The sequence below is a fragment of the Diadema antillarum genome, unplaced genomic scaffold (assembly GCF_040938485.1).
Source record: "Diadema antillarum isolate AM-2024a unplaced genomic scaffold, OU_Dant_1.0 scf00000226, whole genome shotgun sequence".
Lineage (NCBI taxonomy): Eukaryota > Metazoa > Echinodermata > Echinoidea > Diadematoida > Diadematidae > Diadema > Diadema antillarum.
The window spans coordinates 3,324,176-3,351,936 of NW_027271115.1; the positions used below are offsets into that span (position 1 = coordinate 3,324,176).

The 27,761-nt window shown below is 38.3% G+C and overlaps 1 protein-coding gene across 1 annotated transcript in view; it reads left to right on the forward strand.

Moving 5' to 3' along the window:
- The first annotated feature begins 5,004 nt into the window (after positions 1 to 5,004).
- LOC139724721 (phospholipid-transporting ATPase ABCA3-like) overlaps positions 5,005 to 27,761 on the forward strand; it is a 46,507-nt gene continuing 23,750 nt past the window's right edge. Inside the window, exons 1-7 of the mRNA XM_071635842.1 lie at positions 5,005 to 5,133; positions 18,718 to 19,215; positions 19,869 to 20,010; positions 21,215 to 21,372; positions 22,210 to 22,457; positions 23,408 to 23,645; positions 27,418 to 27,591. Of these exons, the coding sequence (XP_071491943.1) occupies positions 18,882 to 19,215; positions 19,869 to 20,010; positions 21,215 to 21,372; positions 22,210 to 22,457; positions 23,408 to 23,645; positions 27,418 to 27,591 (1,294 nt within the window). The 5' untranslated portion in view covers positions 5,005 to 5,133; positions 18,718 to 18,881. The remainder of the gene's footprint in view (positions 5,134 to 18,717; positions 19,216 to 19,868; positions 20,011 to 21,214; positions 21,373 to 22,209; positions 22,458 to 23,407; positions 23,646 to 27,417; positions 27,592 to 27,761) is intronic.

The following is a 27,761-nucleotide window of genomic DNA, read 5'->3' on the forward strand; positions in this document are numbered from 1 at the left end:
CTTATTATATTCTTTTTAATACAAAACTTCAAAATGGATGCCACTCATATACCCCTGCACAATATGAACGGCAGAGCGTGTGAAATAATTTTTTTTTTCTGTCACTCAGGTACTCTGTTTACCAATTTGTGTGCTGATTATAAATCAGAAGGTTGTTACTAACAAAGGCTGTTTTATTTTTTGATGCAAACATCCAAATGTTCTACCTCAATCTGAATTTTTCCCTATAGGTATTTGGAAAAATCCACCAAAACTTGAATTGACGCCAAGATCAAGATCGTTTATCAGGAATTATTAGACATGAACATTTGATACTTACTTGCCTTGAGATGTTCAACATCAAAATATTCATTCTGATTTACTGAATCAAAAGGCTGAATCCTAGATGATGACAAAAATGAAATTTCCAATTAACTGCCCTGTTCTACATTATCTAAAAGCGATATTATACAAATTTTTCAGTCCCCTCATCCGAGAAAGAACATGAGGCAGGGGAAAGTGGAAAAAGGGACCACCTCACTTCCTGTTGTCAAATCTCTGAAATGAAAACAATGCCCCAAAATTTTTAATGTTAACCCAGATGAATTATATATGGTCGATGAATTTTACCACCGTTTTTTTCGGAGTGAATGTGTTTGAGTATAGGCCTACGATGTCGAGGGAGACTCTGAGATCTGTACAGTGCTGCCTCATTCTGAAAGCAGTGTTCGAACAACTTCACACTGCTTGTCTTTAATCTTCAGCATTTGCAGATTCAGGATTGCTCTCGGTAACCAGACCAGCTGTGTTAGGACTCTGAATGATGGCCTCCTTAATGGTGGCTGCAAACTAACTCCACTAGAGGTCTTTTTAACGTGGTGACATTACATTCACTTCACGTAGGAAGTTTGCAGATGATCTTGCCTTTACGTCTCATAGAAAGTCCTTGGATGACATGAGCCGAGTACTGACCCATCTCAAGACAATAGTGGAGTACTTCATCTTCTGGAGACTTTGCCCCAACCTTTATTAGATTATCATCAGACCCATGCCTTCCATCTTAGTAACCATCTTGCCAACGCCCTGTTCAAGGTAGCCCTCGCTGGCAAGCCTTCCAAGCATAGGCTGAGGAAGTCCACCCTCCTTCACTGGCACTCGATCACTCTCCCTCACACTGGAAGGAAAGGATGGCCAGTGTAACCAGTGCCATCAACGCATACCCTGACCTTCCAAACACGATATCATGGGGGGGGGGGGGGGGGGGGGGGCATTTCATGAAGCGTTTTGTCTGACAAATTTGTCTGACAAATTTGCTCTCAGCCAATCAGATGCAAGGATTTAATAGCTTATAACAGTTTGTCAAAAAGAAAAGATCTGACAAAACACTTCATGAAATGCCCCCTTGAACAACCTGCCATCAATGCGCCTGAAATCCCACAAGCCTAGATTTCCCTACTGTAACTTGAAAGCTTTGACCCCAAAAGAGATTGGGGCAGGTGCTGGTCTGATGTCATCTCTGATACCACCCAAGTTACCTACAACACTGTCTCTGGCCTGGCAACAAAGCCACAGGGCTTCAACGGGTGGTGATCAAGCAAGTCTTCATGTTTTCATCCTGTTTCTATGGCAAGTAATCGCCCTCTGACCCCTGAGGAAGTGCTGAACACCACCAGTTGTGGTTGCAATTAAAACAATTGCAGGACTAATACGCATCTTTAGCCTGAGAATTCTGCAAATTTGGGGCTAATGTCGCCTGCTGCTAAACATACAATTAAAGGGTTCTTTAAAGACAATAAAAATAACAGTTTTAGTTTTAAGACAAGACTGAATGAGATCATGATTTCAAAGTTTATATTATCAACACTTGGGAACTGTGAGAGAACTAAAAGAGGTATCTCACATTGCTCCTTGGTTGATGTTTAATGAACAGTTTGTACGGTACATGTATTGCATTAGGACAGTTCCGTTTATACCTTCAACAGTTTTTATTGTTTTAATTCAAGAAGAAAATCAGGTTTGCTCGATAATATCAAGGCGGCACTTCTAAATTAAATCATATCAAAATGATGGAGGTTATGATCCATTTCGAACTCGCCTCAGGACTGCTCCCCCCCCCCCCCCCCCCCCCCAACTCCTTGCTGGAAAAAAAAATCTACAATGTAAAGGGTTTTTAGTTGTGTCATGTCCGACGTGTTTTTGTCTGCAACCATGTATCTCTGCACTTACTGTATAGGATTTTTCTGTACTGTTGATTTTAGGGGAATGCATATATTACAAGCTTTCTAGCTTCCCCTCCATTTTCAACATTATTTGATAAATACCATGTATCTAGGCTCCTTAATATATTGTGTTAGTATTACATTTTTTTACTCAACCGGCATGTAGAATATGATGGCATATTGATTCCTTGCGAGACGTTTACTGAACTTATATTGTTAAGACTTTTGTTGAGAAAAAATGAAATATATAAGAAATTGTGTTCAACATCGTAAGGTTAATGAATATCAAATGCTCATATATGTAGGCCCCCTGTATATTGTAAGTGACACCCAACATATTGCACATGCAACACTTCGTGATATCGTAGGTACGGGACTGGAAATACAGTAAATTTGTTCTATATTTCCATGCATATGTTTTGCCATTCATATAGTACATAAGCATAGGAATGGCGGCCATTTTGAATAAAAAAATGAGCTTTAAATGTTAAATGAACCTATATGAAATGAAAATTCGCTTGCAAATGCAGATGGAGTAACTCTAGGAACAGAAATGTACAAAGTTTGGTGGAATAATTGGTCATATAATGCACATTATTGTGTTTATCACGGCCGAATTAGCATATCTGGCGGCCATTTTGGATTTTTGCATTTTGCCGAAAATGCTCAAGGTTACGCGAGTGGCATCAATCGGATTTGGAATCAGCACCCTCGAATTGACAAGAAACCATCAAAAAACATTGTATATATCAAAAAACAAGGTTGGGTGCCTTCTAGCCTGGACTAAAATATGTATACAATTGTGTTTAAAACAAGCTAGTCATGCATTTTTGGCCAATGGAATATATATGTTTATTTGACTCATATTTTTGGTGTCCTATGCCTTCTGCAGGAGTCTTTTTGTTGGCCTAAAATGTACCAATTTCTTTTTCCTTTTTTTGTGGAGCCAATACGTGAAATCTACACACACACACACACACACACATACATTTGTATAGTCATCCTGTTGCTTTCAATACAGAAGAAATGTCTATGTAGAAAAGTAATGCTTCTTCAGGGTCGTCATTAATCCATAACAAAGAAGACACGATACAGTATACAAGTACGATAAGTATGATAATATGCCAACGGCGGTCTGTACTTAACTGGAAAAAGAAGATGATTACAACTATTCTAACAGAGAATGGAGTCATCTTGTTTATTTTACTTAGTCATCTCATACAATTGTTATATACTGTATACATTATATATATATATATATATATATATATATATATATATATATATATATATATATATATATTATATACACCCCGCATTTTTCATATTCTCAAAAATGTTTTGCAAACTCATAATTTCATCTATTGCAAATTATGTTCATTTTTTCAACTCAATTTTTGTAAAAAGAAAAAATTTTCTTTTGGAAGTGGAAAAAAGAATGAATGATATATGAATATATAATGTGTTCGTGTGTGTGTGTGTATGTTTGTGTCTGTTTGTACTTCTTTCTCCTCTCTGGTCTCAATTTGAATCAACGCACCACACCATTTGTCAATTTGAGTTGAGCGGGAACTGGTACTGAATGCTGGGTGAATATTTGAGAAAAGTGGTTACATTTATTATTTCAAACGTACAATGCCTCACAGAATGGTACACAGTACATGTACAAGCTGTTGATTTAATAAATATGTATATATATTATTTACAATAAATGCATATACCCCCATTTCTAGCACTCTGCACATTCTCAAAAAACAAAGTAAAACGGTGGTCCAAAAAAAGACGGATCCTGCCTTTTATAAGGACCTCTGTTTTTGGATATCTTGACCATTTCAAAAGAAATTTTCATCAAACAAACTTAGAATTCCTCTTAAAGTTGCATGCGCTTTCATATTTCATAAGAGGTTTCTCATTATGGTGTGAGCTTTTCTTCAATTTTTCTCCCTCTACAAATGAAATTTGTAAGATCGCAACTGCTGGTCTATTGTCTTGAAAAATAACAATGACAACAACGAGAAAAATGAAGAAATAATAATCTCTTGCTTTCAGGTTTCTCAGTACTAGTATCTCATAGAAATGTTGGAAACCTGAAGCCCCATCTCAACCAAAACTATACCATTCCTTTAAAGGGATGATACAGTTTCGGTTTAGATGGGGATTGAGGTTTCCAACATTTTTTTAGCATGATTTTTTTTCCCGTTTTTGAGATAATGAGAAACTTCTTATGAAATATGAAAGAGCATATAATTCTAAGGGGAATTCAAAGTTTATTTGATGAGAATTGGCTCCAAAACAAGGCAATCCTAATAAAAGGTGTGACCCACCTTAGGAATGCCTTTTTACTTTATTTTTGGACATCTTAGCCATTTCAAAACCGATTTTCATCTAATAAACTTTGAATTCTTCTGAGAAGTGTATGCTATAATTTTCAACTTTTCCTAAAGTGGTTTTTATCACATTCTCACTTCAACCAATACTAGGTCTATACCACATTGGTACCGTCCTTTAAACATAAGAAATACTCAGTGTGCACAGGTCAACAAACTTTCACGTTCGGGTCGGCCAACTATCTATGCAAAAAAGATTGTCGAAGTTTTGGTGCCCATGATACCGACGACTCCGAGTCCAACCAGTGCGATGTACGGCAATGACGTCATCTATCACTTTTGGCCATTGTGTACACGATATGATGCATCGTATCATGCATCAGGTGACCCACCAGCTCTGAGCAGCAACGAAAGGACTTACGCAACCCCTACGCACACCGCCGCGCACTGCCTGGCTTCGTGTTGATGCAGTGCAGAGCACCGGCGTGACTGAGCGAGCGGCGAGCCGAAACGTTGCACAACTAACTTGCGGTATGGTACGTGGGACTACTACTACTGTGTACTGTCAACTGTCTTGCTGCTCTGCCGACGCTGTACTCCGTGTTAGTGTAAGTAGACATAAAGTATCTATTATTAAATCATACTACGACTGTGCTCGTGTTTATATACCGGTATCTGCTAGTCGCTTTGTGCACCCTAAAACAGTGGTACGCGTATGATTTACCATACAGTTTTTGATTATGAATATAGTGGCTATAGACAGTGCAATACTGCCTGATGATGGCTGCCATTTATTGTCCCATCATTGACGTAAAATCAGATAGATCTAACAGTTACAGTGCAGAGATTGAGCACTTTGAGTCGAGTGAGTAGCGACTGACGACGTTTGAGTTTGACACGTTCGCGTTCTAACCGGTTTTACGTCTCGTTCCAGAATTGAGAAGCGTGTTCACAATGCAGTGCAGTGTCATTACTTTCTAGACTAGTCACAAAAATATGTCTGGAGGAGTTGTATAGTGTATAAACACCAGGGGGCTGCAGCTGCTGCTCAACTTGTTTGTGTTAGTGCACTACATAGTAATAGACCAATAGTATATGACAGCTAACGGTTACCATGGTTACAGTAACTCAAACTAAACTTTTAATCTGTGTCGTCATCATCACCACCGCACCGCCCTCGCCGCCTCGGCCATCGTCATCAACAAACATCCTCCTCATCATCATCATCAGACAAAAAAAATCTGTCTGTCCGGAGGAGTCTTATATAATTTTTTTGACTTTTACAGCTCTCCGTAGTAGTGTTTGTAGGAGGGGACTCCGTGAAGCCAGACGTAGTCTGTGTGGAACATAATATCCACGATGACAAGATGCAAACTGATCATTCGGTCAACATCATCATAATCATCATCATCATCAATCATCATCATCATCATTGTATCATCATCATCTGATCTGGGCCCCATTTCAGGATGCAACTCTTCTTGCTGGAATTTCAACTTCACATAGCAATAGCCAACCGGGAAGCTGGATTCTTGTCATTGAATATCATGACAATTGCCATTACAGCAAGAGTTGCTATCAAGTATCATATCAACTTTTTATGAAATGTATCCCAGATCTGTGTTGGATTGAAGGGCAGTTAGTCCTGTAGATTTTCTGGTTGCATCTGCATTGCAGAGTGAATTCGTGAAGGCTGGATATCAGTCGAAAATATGTTTGTGTGCCCAAAAATTATCCAGACCATTTTGAAAATGGCTGTAACTGGAACTTAACATGGTGAAAGCAGTGTCAAAGGTGGCTAAAGGCTCTGGCAGACTACCACCATTTACGTTCACATTTAAGTTCCAATTATAGCCATTTTCAAAATGGTCTAGTTCTATTCCAAACATAAACATGCAAATAACAATTAATATACTATGTTTGCCTAAAGATGGCCCTTCCCTTTTGCATTCCTTCCCAAATAGCACAGAACATAATATATTCCTCCAGAATGACAAGACTATTGTAAATCTGTAACATTTCTGTGATATTTGAAGGTTGTTAGCCGTTAAAATTCAAATAATGCACCAAACGCTCACCGTAACGTATTCTGTGTACTAGGCACAGCTGCATACATTAATCCTCCTGTGGTTGGATACTTATACTTCGAACAACAGATATGGGCAATTCCACGGTATGTAGGACACAGATGCCGAAAATTCAAAATGATATTTGTTTCAAACATTATACATTTTCAGACAATACTTGAGTTGAAGTTTTAAGAATCATTATGTTTATCAGTAAAAGCGGCCATTTTGATTTTCAAAATGGCTGCCACAATATACCTATAACTCAATAGTAAGAAAGAGTGTATTGTCACATAATTTACCCTCTGTATATCCACTTTACTAGTACTCTAAACAACAATCTTTTATATGTAAGAAGTTACCAGACAAGTCTTTTACCACATGATAGAAAGAAAAAGCTGGTTGCTTTAAAGAATTTGATAAAAACTTTTAATTAGTTTGACAATGACGGATGTAACGTCAGTTACCAAAAACAAGGAATTTTTAACTTTATTCATGAAAGAAAGTGAGCTGTATGATGTAATTTAGGATTTCTAATGTATGCCCATATGCCTTCCTTTCAATACCAGAAAATAAGGATACTTGGCATACTGGAGAGTCAAATGAAGACATCAAAATGTGTAACGTCAGTTACCGAAAATTAATATACCAGTATGTAACGTCAGTTACCATGACAGTAATTATAACTTAGGCAAATTTTTTGACTTTAAACCATTTCAATACATCTGGAAGTCAAAGGTTATCAACAAAGGGCAGCAATCCCTTTGATAGGGAATGATGTCATCACCATGGTGCACTGTATGTCCATGGATACATTTTTTTTTTTCATTTTATCTTATTTATTTATTTATCATATTTTTTTTGGTGGAGGGGGCTTGAGCTTCTGATTTTCGGTTCAGCACAAGTTTAAGGTTAAATCATCTGGAAGTTTAGGTTTACCACATGCAATATATAATGCACTCAAATTACTATACAGTACATTCACAGTCCTACGGGATGATAAAGCTACCAAATTTGTAGGCCTAATCAATGATGTGGTTGCATGGTAACCACCATTTTCTATTAAAAAGCTTGTGTACAGCTGTATACCAACAGTTTTATAATCTTTACTAATGACTACTTTTGCTAGCATTTTTCTTTTTTTCTGGAAGCTTCGTGAAGTTTCTACCTCACGGCAAATGCAGGAACAGATATATTTCTTTGCTTGCACTTAAATGTGTGATTAAGTTAATATGGCACATCTTGAAATGGTACATAAGCAGGCCTGACATAAGGCATGTACTGTCATTACTGTTTGAAACTAACACTGATGTTGCTCAACGTTTAACACTGATGTTGCTCAAATTGAGAGGTGATTCTAGGGTAAAATAAAAAACTGTCCATATTTGTTGATTACTTTATTTCATTCATGCAGGGAAATTTTTGTAATACATGATAATTATGAACAGGAAGATTCGTTTATATTGATCTTAGAATTCTTTCGTTGCAAAGTCCTATTTCTTGGTATCTGGGATGTATTTGCAAGCCTTGATATACCAGTGAAAAGGAAAAGAAAAACAATTACATTCCTTCAAGCAAGGAATAAACAAATAATGCCCTTTTGACCAAAAAAGCATGTTTCTTCTTCACAGAAAAAAATATCAAAAGTGTAACACTATTCATTTAAATCATTATTGATAATGGAGATCATTTTTTTTTTTATTTGTGGCCCTAACAATGCCTTGAGGGAGAAGGAGTAATATAAAGAAAAGAAGAAAGAATATATCACAGTAGATTTCATACATATATATTAGTATTTTTATTTGTATGTGTTTTTTCCCCATGACCTGAAAGATTTTTTTTTTCACACACAAAAACATAGACGTGTTTTGTGTAGTACTGCAGGGCATTATGGGTGGGGTACTCTAGATAGAAACTTTCCTGTTCATTAAAAAACAGACAAACAAAAAAAAAAACCTTTAGTTATGTCAATATTCATACTTGGAACTGCTGAATCTAAATGGCTTTGTGTAATCATAACTGTTAAGTAAGCATCCTAAGTCTTAAGACAAATGTCAAGAAATATCCTCTGGTGCATTTACATTATTTTTGCTCAACTGTGCTATGGCATGGGAGGGGGGAGCTTGCCCTCTAAGGGCCCCACTCCATTTGTGTCTTTAGATTTTGTTTTAATTTGTTGCTAGGTAAATGCCTGGGATTGTTACTGGTATACTGCAGCAGTATAATAACCTGTTAAATAAATTAGTTCTTTGTAAACCCCATAGCAAAAGTATGTGTAACGTCAGTTACGTAACGTCAGTTACTGACGTGTTTCCCTTTAAGTTTTAATTAAACACAAAGAAAATGGACTAATGTTTCATTTCATTTGGGTATTTGTAATTGATGAACCAAGGTATGATTCCATATCAAACAAATCACTCTGAAAGGTCAGAATTATAAAATATCACAAAAATATTCCTAATCATGATTTTCCATGTGTAAACCCTATGGCAAATGTAAGCGTAACGTCAGTTACGTAACGTCAGTTACCGTCATGCCTTCACTGAAATTGGCATGGTGCTGAAAGGAAAATCTAAAGTGCACATTATTTTGCACACCTGTTCCTAAGAACCTAGGTATATTGCCATATAAAACACATAAAGTTTAGAAGTCAGGGACATGAGATATTTCCATTTAAATCTACACCATAATTTCCTATGTCCTTTTTCCGTAACGTCAGTTACCAACACATTTTCACTTGCTATGTGATAAGAAATCGTCGGGTGACCGTGCATTGGCCGTTAACGCAATACAAATTGTATTGCATTAACGGCCAATGCACGGGCACCCGACGAAATGCAGTTTGAGAGAAAAACTTTCCACCTATTTCTTCATTCTCATGAACTCATTCATCAAAGCTAATTACAAGCCCCAGGTGCTTTCATTCACAAAACTACAACATAAACAATTTCATGAAAATCCTTACGCGTAACGTCAGTTACCGTGGAATTGCCCATATGCATGTTAAAGCTGTCAGAAAAGAAGAATTCACTAGCTTCTCTTACTTTGTTATCAATGGCAAATAACAACACACCACTTCCATGAACTACATGTACAACTAAGTGCATCACACAGGTCTGTAAAACTAGACTAGTATTTAGATTTGAAATTTTTGCATAGTACGCAAAAAATTATTCAAATCTTAACGGTCAATTTAACTAAACAAATAAAGACCCTCTTGAGTTCAAAATTTACAGGAGGTTTCCAAATAGTGTTTTCTTCAATACCTCAGTGTTCTCACCAATTTTTCAAAAATTTGCATGTAAAAGGGATTGGCTGTCTTTAAAAGGAAAGAAAACAAAAATCCCAAACCCTGCTTCTGAGATTTAGCTTGCAATGGCTAAAGAGCATCATGGGATGTCCATGGGTAATTGGGTAGATCTAGATGCAGATACACTGTTTTCTTTTAAAAAAAATGCTCCTGGTCTATTTTGTCCGATGACACAACATTTGCTCCTGTGACAATTGCTCCGGTATTATTTTCTCCAAGGGCTTAGGGTCAGGGTTGTGATAGGGTTTTAGGTTTAGTTTTATATGAGGGTAAGGATTAAGGTTAGGGTTGTGTTTGTAGATAGAATTTATGATTGGCTTTGCATGCAGAAATTTCATAAGAGCAATTGTCACAGGAGCAAATGTCATGGAACAATTTTGTCCATGCTATGTAAAATTTTTTTCCACTTGAATCATATTGCTCCTTGAAAGTGGAAAAAAAATGGGTTCAGTTGCCAAAGTTTGTCTGAATATTGGCAATGAACTTGCACCAGGAATCAACTTTGTTGGGCTACAGTGCTTATGCTAAATGCTGAACAGCCTACATTGTAGCCCTCAATCTTGTAGCCCTCATCGCTTAAAATCTGGGACATGAAATATTGCAGTTACTCAAGATGAGGACATACATGTACATGTAGCAACATTTTGTATGATGCTAGAAATGTAACGGAATTAGTTGATAAGATTAAAGATTCGCTTGAGACCTATACACCATCTGGTGATAATTTTGTATTGCAGTGGCAATATGTCTAAGAAAGAATGATCTCCATTAATAATGGCTCTCAGATCTCTTTCACTGATGACATAATGGTCTATCATGTTGATAGTCTATATTCAAAGACTGGCAATTAATTTGCGTCATATTTTAACTCATCTGCCCAGGCTAATGGTTTCATTAGCAGTCTAATCATCAAAGCCATTATGGTTATATCTTAAAGGGACACAGTCCTCACGAAATTTAAAAAAATATGTTGTTGTTGATACCTCCAATGAACTACTTTCACCAAAAACAAACTTTAAAATCACCAAATAAGCTCGTACATTTTGGTTGAAAAAGTGTGACTCTGCATGGTGAATATGCTAATGAGCAAGTCTTGGCGGAGAGTCATACGTCGTCGATGCACAACTCTTCCCAGCCGTGTTCTGCTCGTTATCCGTACGCTCCCTAGTTTACCCGGATGCATGAAGACGTCGGTGGCTACTCCGACTCGTATTTGACATTGTTTCTACGTTGTGTGTGTGTGTGTGTGTGTGTGTGTGTGTGTGTGTGTGTGTTTGTGTGTGTGTGTATGTATTGTGTATTATATTCGCACGTGCATGTGGACGGTACAACTAGATGATAGATCTACGGTAGATACGCATACGCACCCCGTACGCGGTTTGCCCTTCGCACTTTTCCAGTCTCAAGCGCAGCTGCAGCCCTACCTGTCGCCGCTCATGCATGTTCTATAGTACGTACAGAGTGTACATATTTGTAGGTAGAAACGATTCTACACAGGCCTGCTAGTACACTACAGGGGCGACCGCATTCAGCGTCGTCTGGTCAGGCTATCTTACATCAGTAGTTTTGCTCGAATCGTGCAGAAAATTTCCCAGGAAAATCCTTTTTTCCGTCCCAGACCAACAAAAGTATCGTGAAAGGTGAGCTGTATGGCTGGGAAATATCGGTACAACGATGCCGAACATAAGAAACTTAGGGCCTACAAAATCTCGAAATCGTGTTGTGACCTACCTGTGCGTGGACAATTTGTGAAGCGATGTTTTTACGTGGACCGGCAGGCTGTGGCCCTCGGTTATAAACCGAGAAAACTCCTGAAACCAGATGCAATCCTGACCATTTGCTCACATGAGTTATAAAACAGAAACACCTCGAGCATCGACTTCGAAGAGAACCGAGGGAAAAAAGCGTAGAGAGGTAAGGAAAGTGGCTAGCTATGTTTAATTTACCGTGGGCCTGCAGCCGGGGTTGGACTAGCCTTTTGTCAAGGCCCTCTCGCTGTAATGGGCGAGCGAAGCGAGCCCAGCCGAGCGCGCCAGCGCGAGGGCCTTTTGAGATCTGCTTCACACATTATTATTCATGACACGTGAACCCTCTGAATACTCATTTTATCGGGTTCCGGTCAACCAATGGAATGGCGCGCTCCCCGAATCCTCAGTCTTGGACGTGTTGTCATGTCTGTTCGCATGCATCACTGACCACCCGCAGAGGTCTGCCACAGAACTCTACACACTCTGTGTGTGTAGAGTTCTGTGTGATCTGCGGCGTGCATTCGCTCCATTCAAATCGGGTTCGAGCAGACAGACACGCTGATTGGTCCGACTTTTGCTCCCGAAATCGGGGAGCAAAACTCGGTAATTCAAAGGGCTAACAAAAGGATGCGAAGCAGATCTCAAAAGGCCCTCGCGCAACCCCACTCAGCTGGGCTCTCTTCACCATACAGCGAGAGGGCCTTGACAAAAGGCTAGGGTTGGACTGCAGTACAGTGCCACTGAGCTAGCTGCTGCCAGTGCCGACTGGACATGCACGGCATGCAAAGTGGAGCGAAATCATATCCCTACGACCCCCTGTGTTTACCCTTCCCGGCTCACGTCATATTTTTTTTTTTCGAGGAAAGGCGATTATCTGACTACTTACAAAAATATTGAGATACAAACAATATTTTATTTGAAGAATTCGACTCTCTCATGCACAGGTTATCTTCGGTTTGAATGCCAAAATCGACTGGACGGAGTCGAGTGTACTGTGTATGTACGTATGCTATGGTAAAGGATTTGCGCGCGAGAGTGGTTTCTACGCTAAGAAGTATGCAACACGGACGGAAGCTAGAAAACGACCGTGCCTATTTGATGTCAAGTTCATGGTATATTTGGTTTAAAAATACATATAAATTTATGTTTACAATATTAATTTTTCGTAAATTATAGATATCTAAGCTTGAAATATTTTGTTTGAAATTACAAAACCACAAACTTTCACATTATATGATAAAATTGCAACTAATCATTTGAACACTTAAATTGGTTTTTAGAGGCACGGCTGTCAACTTGGTGAGTAGGGCATGCACTACGTAGCATCTTTTTGCCGGCTCTTTCACGATCGCTTGCAGGAATTATTTTTCAAAAATCGCGTACGGAGACAATTTTTGATGTCCAAGCGTATAAATTGGTGAAAGTGTATATTTTTTACTCTTCTTAATTATCAGTACAGTGAAAATCTCAGGACTGCTTCCCTTTAATGATTTCAAGTATGGAAACTGTGTGTGTGTGGAAGATTTTTGTGGTTTTTAATAGTGCCTCAATATGTATAATGTATTGATTACCGGTATATTTCTACCTTACACAATATACAGTACCATTAACCTCCAACTTCACATTTTCAAAATGATCGGTGGAGTCACAGCAAAGAAATATGCCCAGAATGATGGTATTTGAGTCTGTCTTACAATACTCTGGAATCTAGATGTTAGTACCAAACATGTGGGTCTGGTTGTTAATGGCCCAATAGGTTTTGATGGAGCCTGTTACAGTGTTTTCTGTTGGTCCAGGGCCCTGTTTTTCATTAGCATAGGATCTATACAGTAATCGGTACCAGTATGTCCTTTCTATAAAAAAAAGATACAATCAGATTCCCGCATTGATAACTTTCAGAATGATTAAACAATCTGAATGCTACTTCAGGGAAAGAAATTATAACTTCTTACCTACATTTTGCGAAAATCCCACTCAATTTGGTTAAGTGGTCACAGAAAATACGGATTGTTGTAAAGCATGTTGTGGGTCCATTTCTTCCAAGTTTAGCACTTGAATGGTATTGGAACTGTGAAAACAATGGACAAAACTTGGAGGGAAGGGATTCCTGGCATGCTCAAGATCCCCATTTCTCTGTGACCAATGAAGCAAATCAAATGGGTTTTCTGTTAGATGTAGTACTTCTAGTAAGTTGTAGTTTCATACCTTTAAATTGCATCTGGATTGATTCACTACTTTTAAAGTTATAGTTGCAAAAAGTCAGATTGTATTTTTTTTTTGCAGGGTGGGGAGGGGGACATAAAGTATTGAGCCAAACAATGAGCCTTATTTGCAGATTGGATTTCATTGGGAAGGATACATGTATATGGGTCAATCCATCATATCCATGTCAAATCAACCAAATGCTTGTAAACACACTTAAAACAGTATATGGAAAAATTGATCGATCTATTATTTTTTGGGGTGATTTTCAGCTTTATTTTCAAGGTCATTGCCAATAAGACAAAACTATTTGTGATGTATATCCTTTTAGTATTAATTACAGACTACCATCTTTGTCATCAATGATCAAGTTACACGTGGTCATACGTTTAAGTTGTATAAAAGAAGGTGTCGAACTAGTAAAAGAATGAACTCTTTCAGGCAGAGAGTAGTAAATACCGGTACTGTATACGCTATATATTTTGCGGGGGTTTTATTTTCGCGAATTTCGCGAGTCGGGAGCTATTCGCGAAATTAACAACACGCGAAATTATTACCTTCCAAAATGAATCCCTTGCCTTGATGATACGAACGTTTCAGTACTAGTATACCATGTCACGGCTTACCGAACAGACCATACTGGCTAAGCTTGTTTACGCACGTCCACGTCTACTTACGAATACTGTAGAGAGCCAATCCATTATCGCAAGGGGACCACTCGTCAGAAATCTAGCACGATGGACTTAACCACTTCAAAAATGTTGAATTCGAACTTACTAGTTCGCAGAGTTTGGCAAGTCTTTTTTCATGCAGTGTATAACTAGTATCATTCTTATTTGCTAGTAAGTTGAAAATTCACACTTTCTTTGCCACTTCATATTTTCTCTGGTCCCCCAATTGCGAATCTAACCACTCGCGAAAATGTGTGACAGCGGCAATTCGCGAAAATTTATGTACGCGAAAATTATAGCATATACCGTACTTGGAATAGCCTTTGTGCAAATGCTGTTGAGGCAACATCAGTGAATAGCTTCAAGTCCAAGCTCAATGATCACTGGAAGCAGAAACATAACAAATATAATCCAGATTGCATAAACTGATAATACCGTGGATACATCACATGGATCTCCTCAGGCTCAGGATTAAATCCTTTGAATGGCCCTCTACAAGTTTTCAGCTTACTGGACGTAATCATAGGTAATTCAGGTAATAATCACAGAAAATACATGCATCTTGGCTCATCATCTCTGAGTTATCACAATTTGAAATGTGCTGAAAACCCCACATGCTATTTTATGTTGAATTTTAGGTGTTTACGACCATTTTCGAATGTGTAAACCAGCCATTAAACATGCGTGTAGGTAAATGTCTATCAAATTGGTGTCGCTTTTCAATGGGACGAGTGATGATTCATGACCTTGAACTTGGCAAATAATAAACAAATCCGACATTGAGGGTGCCCGTCAAGAAAACAATGTATTTTTTTAAGTTGGCCGATTTTTTTTGTAGGTCTCTAGATCAAATGGGAGTCTTTGAATAGCTGCATAATATTGGGTTCTAAGCAAATCAAATTTTGAACTTATCAGCTTTCAAACGTGCAGCCACAAACATTAACTTTGATGCTTCACACCATTTTTAATGGCCTTGTGCGCAATAACAGGTTGTCAGATCCGCGCCACAATATATTGTGCATGTTAAGACCATAAAATTCTTTCAATTTACAGAAAGTGAGCAATGTAACTCAGCTAACTTGGCTGTAGCAGACAATAAAAAATAACAAATTTTATTTAAACTCGTTTGTTTGACCACGCATTGGCTGCTAATGGAGGCCGTTTCTTAGCAACCATTTGACCTTGAGGCAAGATATTTCAGAATCTTCCAAAGTCAGACACTTGGGGGAACATTTAGTGCGGGTTTAACGAAAATTGAAGGGGGTTGGGTTGCATATTGTCTGAAAATTGGTTGAGTTGACGTGGATTGACCCATCTAGACATTCAGGATGTATTCTAGAATGTGGCAAGATGGGTGCAGATATTGTTCCCAAATGGCATATTGTAACAATTATTCCTAACTTCAGAGGGCTGATTGATCTCAAATTGTCCCTAGGACCAGTTGAATTGAACTTGGGATTGATTTTAGAGCTTAGTGTTCAAATGGGCCCCTGGTGGTTGCTATTTATGGTCATTCCCCCCCCCCCCCCCCCCTCCCCTCCATTCATTCAATCATTCAATTATTCAATCATAGTTTATTTCCAATCATCAAAAATCAAAAAACATAGTACAAAGTATACATGTGATGAAATAAGGTTCAAACGTTTGCAAAAGATTCATGTAATATATATACGAGACAAATTATAGAACAACATATAACATGTACAATATTTAGGAAAAACACTGATGGAATCATGATGGAATCATTTCTAATGATGTCTATTTGCCCATCAGAATGTTCTCTGCTCATTGCTGACATTGGTCCATTAGGTCCCAGAAATCCTGTTTAGGTGTTATGATGTTATATCTTTTTATTTAATGGTTTTTACTATCAATATCAATTTTTCATACTGTAAAGTACAGTGTCTATATTGTGAGCCCGTTAATGTTTGTATAGAAAAGGTTGTTTGCCCTGGTTGCAGGATATTCATTAACTTTGAGATTAGTGACACATTTTAGAAAATTATGAGATTCTTTTCTCTCAAACTTGCAAAAGTTTGGAATTTTCTGTCTGTAGATGGATTTGATGCTATTAAGCAGTTCCATATTATTTTTCTTTAGTTTACGGGATTCTGTGGGGTAAAATTGAGAGATGCCAAATTAATGATGACAATGTGATGATTGCTACAGCATATTTTAAATTCACTGCTTATTTTGTGTGTGTGTGTGTGTGTGTGTGTGTGTGTGTGTGTGTGTGTCGAACACAAGGGATAATATTTGAGAGACAACATTTGATGAGCATGTCTTTGTGTTTAACTGGTCAGTGTAGTGCATCAAGGCAGTGAGGCATTAAAGGACAAGTCCACCTTCATATACATAAGGATTGAGAGAATGCAGCAATATTAGTAGAACACATCAGTGAAAGTTTGAGGAAAATTGGACTATCCGTTCAAAAGTTACGAATATTTTAAGTATCTGCGCTGTCACTGCTGGAAGAGAAGACTACTACAGTGTATGATGTGACATGCGTACAACTATATAAAGAAAATAAAAAGAGAATTTCACAAAACTTTACTTTTTTTAATAAAGTGCGCATTTCTTTGACTTGCTATACTGACGTATGTTAAGGGTAATATTATTCCCCCTGCCTTCTGAAAGAGAGAAGTAGAGTGTTCTTTTGTTATGCGAGAAAAATGGAAATATGTTGAATTTTCTTTATTCTTTCTTTATATCGTTGTACTCATGTGACATCACAAGCTATAGTAGTCTTTTCATCCACCCGTGACTGAGCAGAAACTTCAAAAATTCATAACTTTTGAACGGATTGTCCGATTTTGCTCAAACTGTCACTGATGTGTTCTACTAATATTGCTGCATTCACTCAACCCACATGTCTATGACGGTGAACTTGTCCTTTAATTACATTGTGCAACAAACTAACAAACTTTAAAGGGATGGTACAGTATTGGTGGAGATGAGAATTTGGCTTTTAACTTTTTGTGAGATATACCAAGAAAACACTTATGATTTAGTACAGAGCATACCATTTTAAGAGGAATTCAAAGTTTATTTGATAAAAATCGGGTTTGGAATGACTGAAACATCCAAAAACAAAGTAAAACAAAGTGATCGTAATAAAGTGTGGGTACCACACTTTATTAGAATTGCTCTTTTTGGATATCTCAGCCATTTCCAAACCAATTTTCATCAAATAAATGTTGAATTCCTCATAGAATTACATGCTCTTTCATATTTCATAAGAGGTTTCTCATTATCTCACCGAAAAATGTTAGAAACCTGAAATTAGGTCTCAACCAAAACTATTTGATCCCTTTAACTTTGCTGTCAGAGCAGAGGCATCCTAATGACATTATGGGTTAATGATTGGTATGCCTTACTCGGAGAGGTCAAAGTCCTTTTGAATGAATTAGAAATTGTGGCAAGCCCATGATTGTGAGTTTCTGTCCTGGAGATGTTTTCAGAGTCTCTTGCACTTCTCACGTGGAGTGGCAAGTGTGTTAGCTGAGGATTAGTTTGATAAGAGCTTATTTTATGACTGGGGTGGCACAAGAGATTACACAACTCTTGAGAACTTCAACACTGCACAAAAGCTTCTTGAAGTCTGTGCTGGTGAGATACTGTATGTAGGAAGTGTGTTCGAGAATTTATCCTTCATTAGTGGAGTAGGACACTTTTCTCTCTTAAAAACCAGTAATTTCTGTGTGAACAAACAGTGCAAGGGGCATATGAATAGCTGGTTAAATTTGGAGAAGCATATTCACTCCAAGTAAAAACTGTAGTGCAGATGAATGTAAGTATAACAGATTGTTTCAAAGCCCGCTCTCTGTGTACATGCATTTAAAGTCATAATTTGTGCCATTGGGTGAATTTTATCGTGGCAATGTTGTTTTTCTTTTTTTTTAAATAAATTTATGAGGAAGGTAAGTGGTATCAGTCAGGAAACTGGTGGATCCTCCCAAAACAACGACAACTAAAGACCTTATAAATATGGCATATATATCATATAAACATTTACCAAGAGATCTCTTGGAATGCAATTAGTTGCTAGTTTGTTTTTTTAATCAAAAGGAATGCAACGTTCAAAATTTCATTAGTTACTTGTCGCTCTGTGTTAATCTGTTTTTGCTGGCATACAATGTTACACCTTTTTGTTATTTTAATTGTTCTCTCTCTCTCTCATTTTTTTTTCAATCAGTTTAGTGTGATGGGATGGAAGGACAGTGTGTGCAGTAATCATCTTGGAATGTGACCAAGGAGATAATTTTGAGATCAAAGCCGAAATCATCACCTCGGGGAACGGTAGAGAAGGAGAATTCACACTAGGCGGACAGGGGATCATTTAAAATATTCATTTACGAGATGGCGCGGATCCTGAGCCAACTGCGGCTGCTCCTCTGGAAGAACTTTCTCCTCCAGCTCCGGCAGGTCCTCTCGACTGTTGTGGAGATCCTCCTCCCCGTCCTCTTCGCCTGCATCCTGATCGTGATCCGCAACGAGGTGGAGTACACCAACTACCCCAACTCCACCATCTACCGAACGTTCAACATCAACAATTTGCCATGGAACCTCTCGCTCACTCCCATACCCATCACCGTATGGGAGATGGCGTATGCGCCGAACACGACGGCGACCAATGAGATAATGTCGAATGTTGTTTACAATTTGAGGAAACCGTTCATCAGTCTTACAAACGGTAGGTGCCGAGAATGTTTGATGCTCAGCCAATTACGTAGGGATAAGGGGAGGGGAAGTTCTTCAATATTACTTTTTAAATGAATACTTGAATAAATGTGCCAATGTGAAAGTAAAAATTCTAACTGAGCTCTATGAATGCTGTGTCATTTGTCATGTGCTCTATGAAATCAGTGTACTTACGAGGTTTTGCACACTTTCGTAAATGATGCATACAGTTGATTGGAGATATTGAGTAAAATAGTGTAGTGCATGTAAAATGAACATAGCTAAACATTCAGACCAAGTTTTTTTTTTGGGGGGGGTATTGGAAGAATTTCATTGAAAAGCATAGCACAGAGATGCCAACTATCACTTTTTTTGCAGTACAAAAAAAAAAAACTTTTTCGGCCAAGAATATTGCAGGTTTCATATAAGATTTTTGTTTTGCCCAAATTTCATAAGTACACATGTCTATTGCAGGAAGGTAGCAATACTGTTTTTTCCATTAGAAATATGCCTTTTCAGCTTTCAGAATACCGCAATGCTGTTTACAAGGTTGGCATCTCTTGTAACACATCATGGCTAAAGTGCACGGGTACTACAAAACCAGGGGTCAAAGGTTTGCGAAAAACAGGGTCAAAATTTCTCATCTTATTACTTTTCACCAAACAGGTCCAGGTTTCCCTACAGAGGAACTCATGCTGGAACACTTTGCCAATATCAACGACACAAGGACATCTCCGCTGCTAGGAGGGATCACATTCCACAACCACTTTCCCAAAGATGGACAATTACCCGTGAATCTGAATTATAGGTAAGCGTAAATTATGTATGGTGCCATACGATCATCACCTCTGTTCGCCGGATAGTAAGCAGCAAAAGCTAGACATAATTGACAGACTCAAAATGAAATGTACCCGTATTACATCATCTAGTCTGCATGTGAAAAAAATATACAATACCTCTCATTTATTGGTCATGATAGAACAACTTTGTGAACAGACATTAAAAGACTACATCTGCCTGAGAAATATATGGATTTATGAATATAATACTTTGAGTAAGAATGAATTTATTTCAAATCTGTGATTGCTGGAGGCTAATTTCATGTTTGGATACAAGAACAGCCATTAACCCTAACTAGGCCGGGCTATTTAGGTAGTTGATAGAGCCGAGGGGGGGGGGGGCCTCCCAGGCCCCCCCTCCAGATCTCGGCCGTCGACCGCGTGATCGCAACGAAAATTGGCACACACATTGCCTATGATGTAATCTAATATACCATAAAGTGAATTCTTCAAAAAAAAATTATCATTTATGCTAAATTATGCTAATTTATGCACGATGATGCATAAAATCAGACTATTTGGTATAAATCACAAAATAAAGCTCAAAACAGGCACATTTTTTGTGTAAATATTCTTTTTAGTGTCCTTAGCAAATGTAATAAAAAAAAATTGTGATATCAGAAAAAATTCTTAAGTATTTTATTGTTTTTTTTGAATTTCTAATGTATTTCTTTGTTTTTTCGACTTTATGATTTTCATTGTTTTTTCGATGAAATTTGTCCGCGACATCGCTCCAAACAAGAAAATATGTTATTCATTGATTTTAATCAATAAAACACCAAAATAATTATGCTTTTAGGAAATTTGCCAGTAAGCACAGTGTGCATTGAAATTGTACACGAATTAACGTTTTTGAGCAATTTTTGGTCTGACATGCATGTACATATTTATGCGTAACTTCGGAACCGCATGCCCGGGCGTCACAAATTTGGTGTCAAAAGATGCGGGAGACTCGAAAGAAAAAAGTCATGAAACGTCGCGGCGATAGCTTTTTGCGATTGCGATCACGCATCGCGCGGAACGTCGAGGGGGGGGGCCTCGGAGCCTCGGAGGCCCCCCCCCCACCCCCCCCCCCCCCCCCCCACCCCCCCCCGGCCTAGTTAGGGTTAACATGGAGCCCGTTCATTTATTCAATATATGTGTGATATTTGCTTTTCTTTTTAATGAATTTAGTATACGACTTTCAGCAAGCCCAAGAAACTCCCCATACTCCAGCGGAGATAGCAATTCATTTAATGACCAGCAGAGTGAGTGGAAAACTGATGAACTCTTCCCATTCATCATGACCCTCGGGCCACGGGCCAAAGACCAAACTTGGGGAGGGGACCCAGGTGAGTGTATGCCACCAAGATGTTTTTGTTTGTTTGTGTGTTTGTTTGTTTTGTGTCGACATGATTGACTGCTTGTATGTGGGTTTCTGTGCATGTTGCAGCTGCCTATTAATGACAGCTAGAAATAATAGCCAAGTGTTATGTTTACAGCAAAGGGAAGTACCAAGAAAGGTAACAAAAGTGATTGATAAAGCTAATCCTGAAACAATAAAACTTGTGAAACATTATCATCTCTTGTTTACCTTTAATGAGAATGCTCAGCTAAAAGCTAAGGAGAAAAGAGAGACGTGTGCTGGCTCTGCTGGCTTTTTGTATTCGTTTGTGTGTTTGTGCGGCTGTTTGTACGACTGTTTGTTCGGCTGTTGAAAATGTGTTGAAGAGACATGCAAGACCCAGTAGTGTTGTCCTAACCTCCTTAAGTTACAATGTACCTTAATGTAAGTGTTCTTGAATTGTGCTGCATAACTCATTATCATCTGCGTATGTCTTGATTGTTAAATCAAAATGATAGGCCGTGTCCACACAAACCTATCAGCATGCATGCAGAGAAAGAAAATATCCCAACTTAAACACCATGTTACACCTTCGGGGGGGGGGGGGGATTGACTTGTTCTTGTTTTCTCGAAGACATGGTGTATGCTCCTTTGTGAAGACTCAGCTTGACTTAGTTCCAATATGGTAGCTTCAGATCTTTGGGATGCTTATTTGAGAAACAGGACAAAATACACAAGGTGTAAAGACCATCAGCGCCATGGATGCCTACACTAAAATTGCTGATAAGAGTACACCCTTTTTCAGGAGTGTGTAATTGGCATTGAACTGTTCTTTTGTGTACAGGCTACATGAGGGAGGGTTTCTTGTCCCTTCAGCATGCCATCGACAAGGCTTTCATGCAGTACGTTGACCCCACGCTGACAGACCAGTTCAAGGTTGAGATGCAGCGCTACCCATATCCGCCCTACCTCGATGACATCTTCATCATTGCCATACAGGCCCAGCTTCCGTACCTCCTCTTCATCAGCTTGGTGTACCCCATGATCAACATCGCCAGGACAATCTGCCATGAGAAAGAGAAAAGGTTAAAGGTCAGTACTGAAACTTGTTATGAACATAAGATCATTTGAATGATTCCAATCATTAGAATGAATCCCATGAGTCCAAGAGAAGATGCAGTGTTTTTTTGTGTTGTTTTTGTAGCTCTCTTTTTTCAAAGAAAACTGTACAAGCTGTTTGTGTCTGTATTAAAACAAATATATATGGATGCAGTGTACCTTTGCCATTGACAAAGCTTTCATGCAGTACGACATGAACGTATCTTGAATGCTTATTTTTAGATGCATGCAGAACTGTACCCTTTACTACAAGTTTACTTGTAATATTCTTTTCAATGAATTCATCTAAACAAGAATTATATTACTGACCTGGCAGGGCTGCACACTAACCCATTTTTTCTACTGGTCGGACCTGTCTGTCAGACCAGTGGGTACTAAGTTTTTCATTTTTTTACTGCTCCATTCCTGAAAAAAAAAGTAACTGGCCCTAAAGTGATTTTTACTAGTCATGATCAGGGACCGTTGCACCAGTGCCAGTGTGCAGCATTGCCTGAAGTGTATTGCAGGGATTGGTGTTTCTATCAGGTAGATTATGCACTTGCTGTTTGCTAGTCCATGCTCTCATCATGGAATGGCTTGCAATACAAGCACCTTGAAGGTCTAGGTAAAGTTAGCATGAACAATATAAGTGGTTAGACAAGCTAAAATATGAGACACATCAGTCACACTGCAGCATGCACAATATACAATGTAAGTGGTTAGACAAGCTGAAATATGAGACACATCAGTCACACAGCTTTTTCCTTTTCACTAGACCTCTTTTTCTGCTGGAACTGTCTTTGTCGCTGCCAAATTTGCAACATCCTTTGTTGAGTATCATATATGTCTGCTGTACTAAAATACAAATGGAAATCATTTTTGAAGCAGTTCCAAGTCAGCAGATTTTGCTTTATTCTATTGTTCTTGTTTTACTTTCGTGTCAGGAATCCATGCGAATGATGGGCCTAAGTAACTGGCTGCACTGGACAGCGTGGTTTATCAAGTTCTTCACCTTCCTCTTCATCTCCACTATATTCATGACGATTCTCTACACTGTGCCAGTGGGAACACAGGGGGCGATATTCAAGCACAGTGCCCCTTCTGTCATATTTGTGTTTCTGCTCCTGTATGCGGTTTCGACCATCGCGCTGTCCTTTGCCGTCAGTGTGTTCTTCTCAAAAGGTGAGTTGCGTTTAATACGAAAATAACATAACATCATCTTCAGTATGTACTGCGCTTTGTTTAGAACTATTTTGTTCTTGTCAGCAAATTCTGTTTGCTGATACTTTCTGTTTGCATGTGATATGCTTGAAGAATTCAGCTGTTAGTCTGATTGACAATGCTTTTACCAACTATCGTTAGTCTCCTCTGGATGATAATGTGGCTGGTTAAAGTTGCTTCCAACGCTGGCCACCATGGGAGAACCATGGTTTTTGTAGTCAGTGCCAATGCTTCAAATTTTTGCTTAACACCTAGTTTATACTGTTCAAGTCATAATTTACACTTGTCTAGAGTTTGTGAGTCATACTAGCAAATACCAATTATTTCTCATTGACTTTGGTCAGATTTTTAAACAGTTTGCAGTTACTCATGATTCATTAGCATATTTCTTATTCTTAGAGCATGCCATTATTACTTCTTAGCATGGTCCATAAACCGTCCTAATTTTCTTTTCTTTTTTTAATCCGTTGAGGACCGACTGATTTTGCTACAACACGCATTTCCCATAGACACCTGCCCGAGTATACTCGGGACTCGTCCTCAACGGGTTAAGGATCACATAGGAATATGGCTTTTCTTGCTGCACTGATATGCTAAAACCTTTCATGGACTATGTACTCTGATGGATGTGTGTGATGAATACCTGTAATGATGGATGGTAGGAGTTGTATACCTGTATGATGTTATCACTTAAGTGCATTAACAGTGTTTAGTATCACACTTTCAGTGTGTGTACTTTGTTCGCACCACTATTGAGAGGTTTGACAAGAATATTTTGAGAGTTTATGTGTAAAGCACTTCACTTTTGGAATATACTTTAACTCTCCTCAAGTTACATGTACATAGGGAAGGATTGTTATAGAGAAATTGTTACACTGTTATTTGTGAGGTAATTTTTATCTGTGTATCCCTGTGTGAAATACATCAATATGCTTCAACATAAGGTATTGTGTGTAAAGAAAGCATCTGCTTCTGTTAAAGTTACCCTGAACTGTGTTATATATATTTCGTGTATAGGTATTATGTGGACTGTCTTTCTGTGCTGTTACATCAAAGAAGCTGTAATAATGGCTATTTTTAGAGTTAAAGTTAGCATCGCTTATCACATGATTGTCACATGATTGAGTTGTCCCACCCAAGATCTGGAGCAGCTGGCTTCAGTGGTGGGCAAAGGTCTTGTTTGGGTTTTAGAGTAATGACACTGACTCTATGGGGTCAATTTCCTTGTCTGGAAAATTGCTGGTTATCTCATAACTCGCTGCTGGCATAGTTCTGTCTTCACCCTACTTCCAATGTTCAAGGACAAAAGGGATGATAAAAAGCTCATTGTTTAGTGTGTATGTCTAGTGGTCTCTATTGCATGCATAGTTTGGCAACCTTTGGTTTCGGTTTGATGAAATGATGAATTGAGATTGCTATCGTACATTTAGTGAGAGGTTATGATGACCATATTTCATGAGACACGACGCACTATCACACAAGGATTACTGGATTGTTGGAGAGGTGGTCTATAGTATCACCCAGTGTTATAATCTGCAGACTTGCGCATTCTCCTGATTCTTCTTAAAGTGACATGATGACCACATTGATTATTTCTCTGTCTCTCAACAGATCCTTTCATGTGTAGTGTCAAATGGTGCATTTTTGTCAGAAAAATCAACCTGTCATTTATGTCATATCTCAAAGTATCTAAATTCTTATCTTATCTAAATATCTGGGCTATATTGCCTGACTGCCTTGGTGACATGAAGCCATTAAAACTGTTGTATGCCAAGTCAATAGAGGTGTTGTCCCATGGTTATTATACTCTACAGAGAAAGAGACTGAACTTTAGTGGCAGGGGCTCGTCCATGAGGGGTGGAGGTAATTAGGTTCACAAACATGACATGTAAACACAAACTTTAATGTCATCATAATTTGTGCCGTGCCGGTTACCTAGTAGACCTACTAATGTCGTGTCAAGAAACTTTTTATGACGGATGCCATCAGAGGCTTAATGTCCATTCTAACAGTGATGTATCAAATGCTCCACCCCCCCCCCCCAAAAAAAAAAAAAAACAACAACAACAACAACACAAACAAACAAACAGGGTATTTTTTATTTTTTCCAATCTCTGACTTCAAGGTAATCGGCATTAACCACACTGGTGCCAACTGTCTCCATTCAAGGAGAGTGTATTACCTTGAGACAGACAGCTTGTAAAGTAATAATAATGTAACTCGCGGTGTACATTGTAATTACCACTGGTCGACATATCTTATTTCTTAGTTAAAAGAGTAATATATTGTGGTAACAACATACATGTTGTTCATTTCACACCAGTGTTCTTCACCCCCTGCCATGAGATGAAAAAGAAAGCAGGATTAAATGTTTTCTTTTGAGTAATTTGCACCTAAATATATCCCCATCATTGAAATAGACTATGCTGTTGCTAGAATCAGGTATACGTGTATTATGATGTCGCAGTGATGTGAACTAGTAGTGGTTTTCTTTTCTATTGTCTTGAGTCAATAGGCCTTGTTTACATGGCTCCCTTTTTCAGAGGTTAAAACGTGACATCCTGTTCAGAAATGGAACCAAGGTTTTAATTCTGGTGATCAATAGGGGAAATGAAACTAACAGGGGAAAAAGGCAAATGATAGAATACATAAAATGCTGCACGTCGCATGCTATAATATAATGCATACCTACACTGTAATGTGTAACAGTCATAACTTGTATATCAGGATCCAGCGATTGTCCATAATGTGGGCTTGAGGTTTAAAAGATTCTTATAGCAAATGGTATCATATACATCTGCGTGTAGTTTGTATACATGTATCATCTGGAGAGCTTTGTGCATTAATACACTGACATCTACAATGTACATTGAATAATACTGGTAGGAAGTACATGTACAATGTACAAACCATGTCAGTGGATAGTGATGAGCACTGCATGATGAATAGACCGAAAGCAGTACTGTGTCCATCTAGTCCATCTAGAACTATCTGTAGTTTCACTCTCAGGAGCAAGCATAAAGATTCATGCCATGCTTATGGATGTGATTTGATATTGGGCAAATTAGCTTAATGTGCATCCACAACAATGAATGCATTTGAAATATGAAAGTGTCAATCACCAACATTAACCATGTGAAATAACATTGTTTGTTTCTTACAGTAATATCCTTAGGTATGACTTATATGGCTATTTATCAATCCATGAAATACAATAAATCTATTCAAAGAATTGTGGTATTTGCTTAAAAATGGGGGTTGTATGTAGTCCATCAAACTTTTAGCTCAATGTGGAACAGTTGTCACCAGATATTGCATCGTAGAATAAATGTTCACAGTTACGATGTAAGAGCATAAGACGTGGACTTACATGAATAACATTAGCAAAGAGTGTGTGAAAAAACTGTATCACATTGATATAATGGAATAATGTAAAATGAAACAGAAGAGAGATAAATGTTAGTAGGAGCTTCTGCTGGTTGCTACAAAGAATTATAGATAAACACTAAACACATTATGAGGGACAAGAAATTTTGGGGATGGTGTATGATTTGGTGATTTGTTATAAATGCACTTTTCACTTGAGATTGTTTTGCCCAAAAAGTTATCAAGTACAATCCTTCATTCACTGGATTCTGCAAAATGCTTATACCTACATTTTCATGGTGACCAAGCAGCCACATACATCTTAATGAAATTTGTTTGTTTGTTTGTTTTTTATACCACAATACAGCCAACACGGCCACAGCAGCAGCTGGCATCATTTGGTTCATCTCCATTGTGCCGTACTCCTTCATGTACAACACGTACACCTTCATGTCCGCTGCGGAGAAGGCGGCCGGCTGCCTTCTGTCCAATTCGGCCATGTCAGTGGGCTTGCTTCTGATTGGCGTATTCGAAGGGACCTGTGAGTGTTGGCCGCCAAGACGCAAAGTCTTGTTTTCCTTGAATTTGTTAACCATTGTTGCCAAACTGTGAAAAGTTTGTAAAACATGTGTTAACTAGAGAAGCACTCTGAGAGCGCAGACGTCCGCCAAGCATGCAGCTTATTTCCATCACTGATCTTGTTCTTCCAAG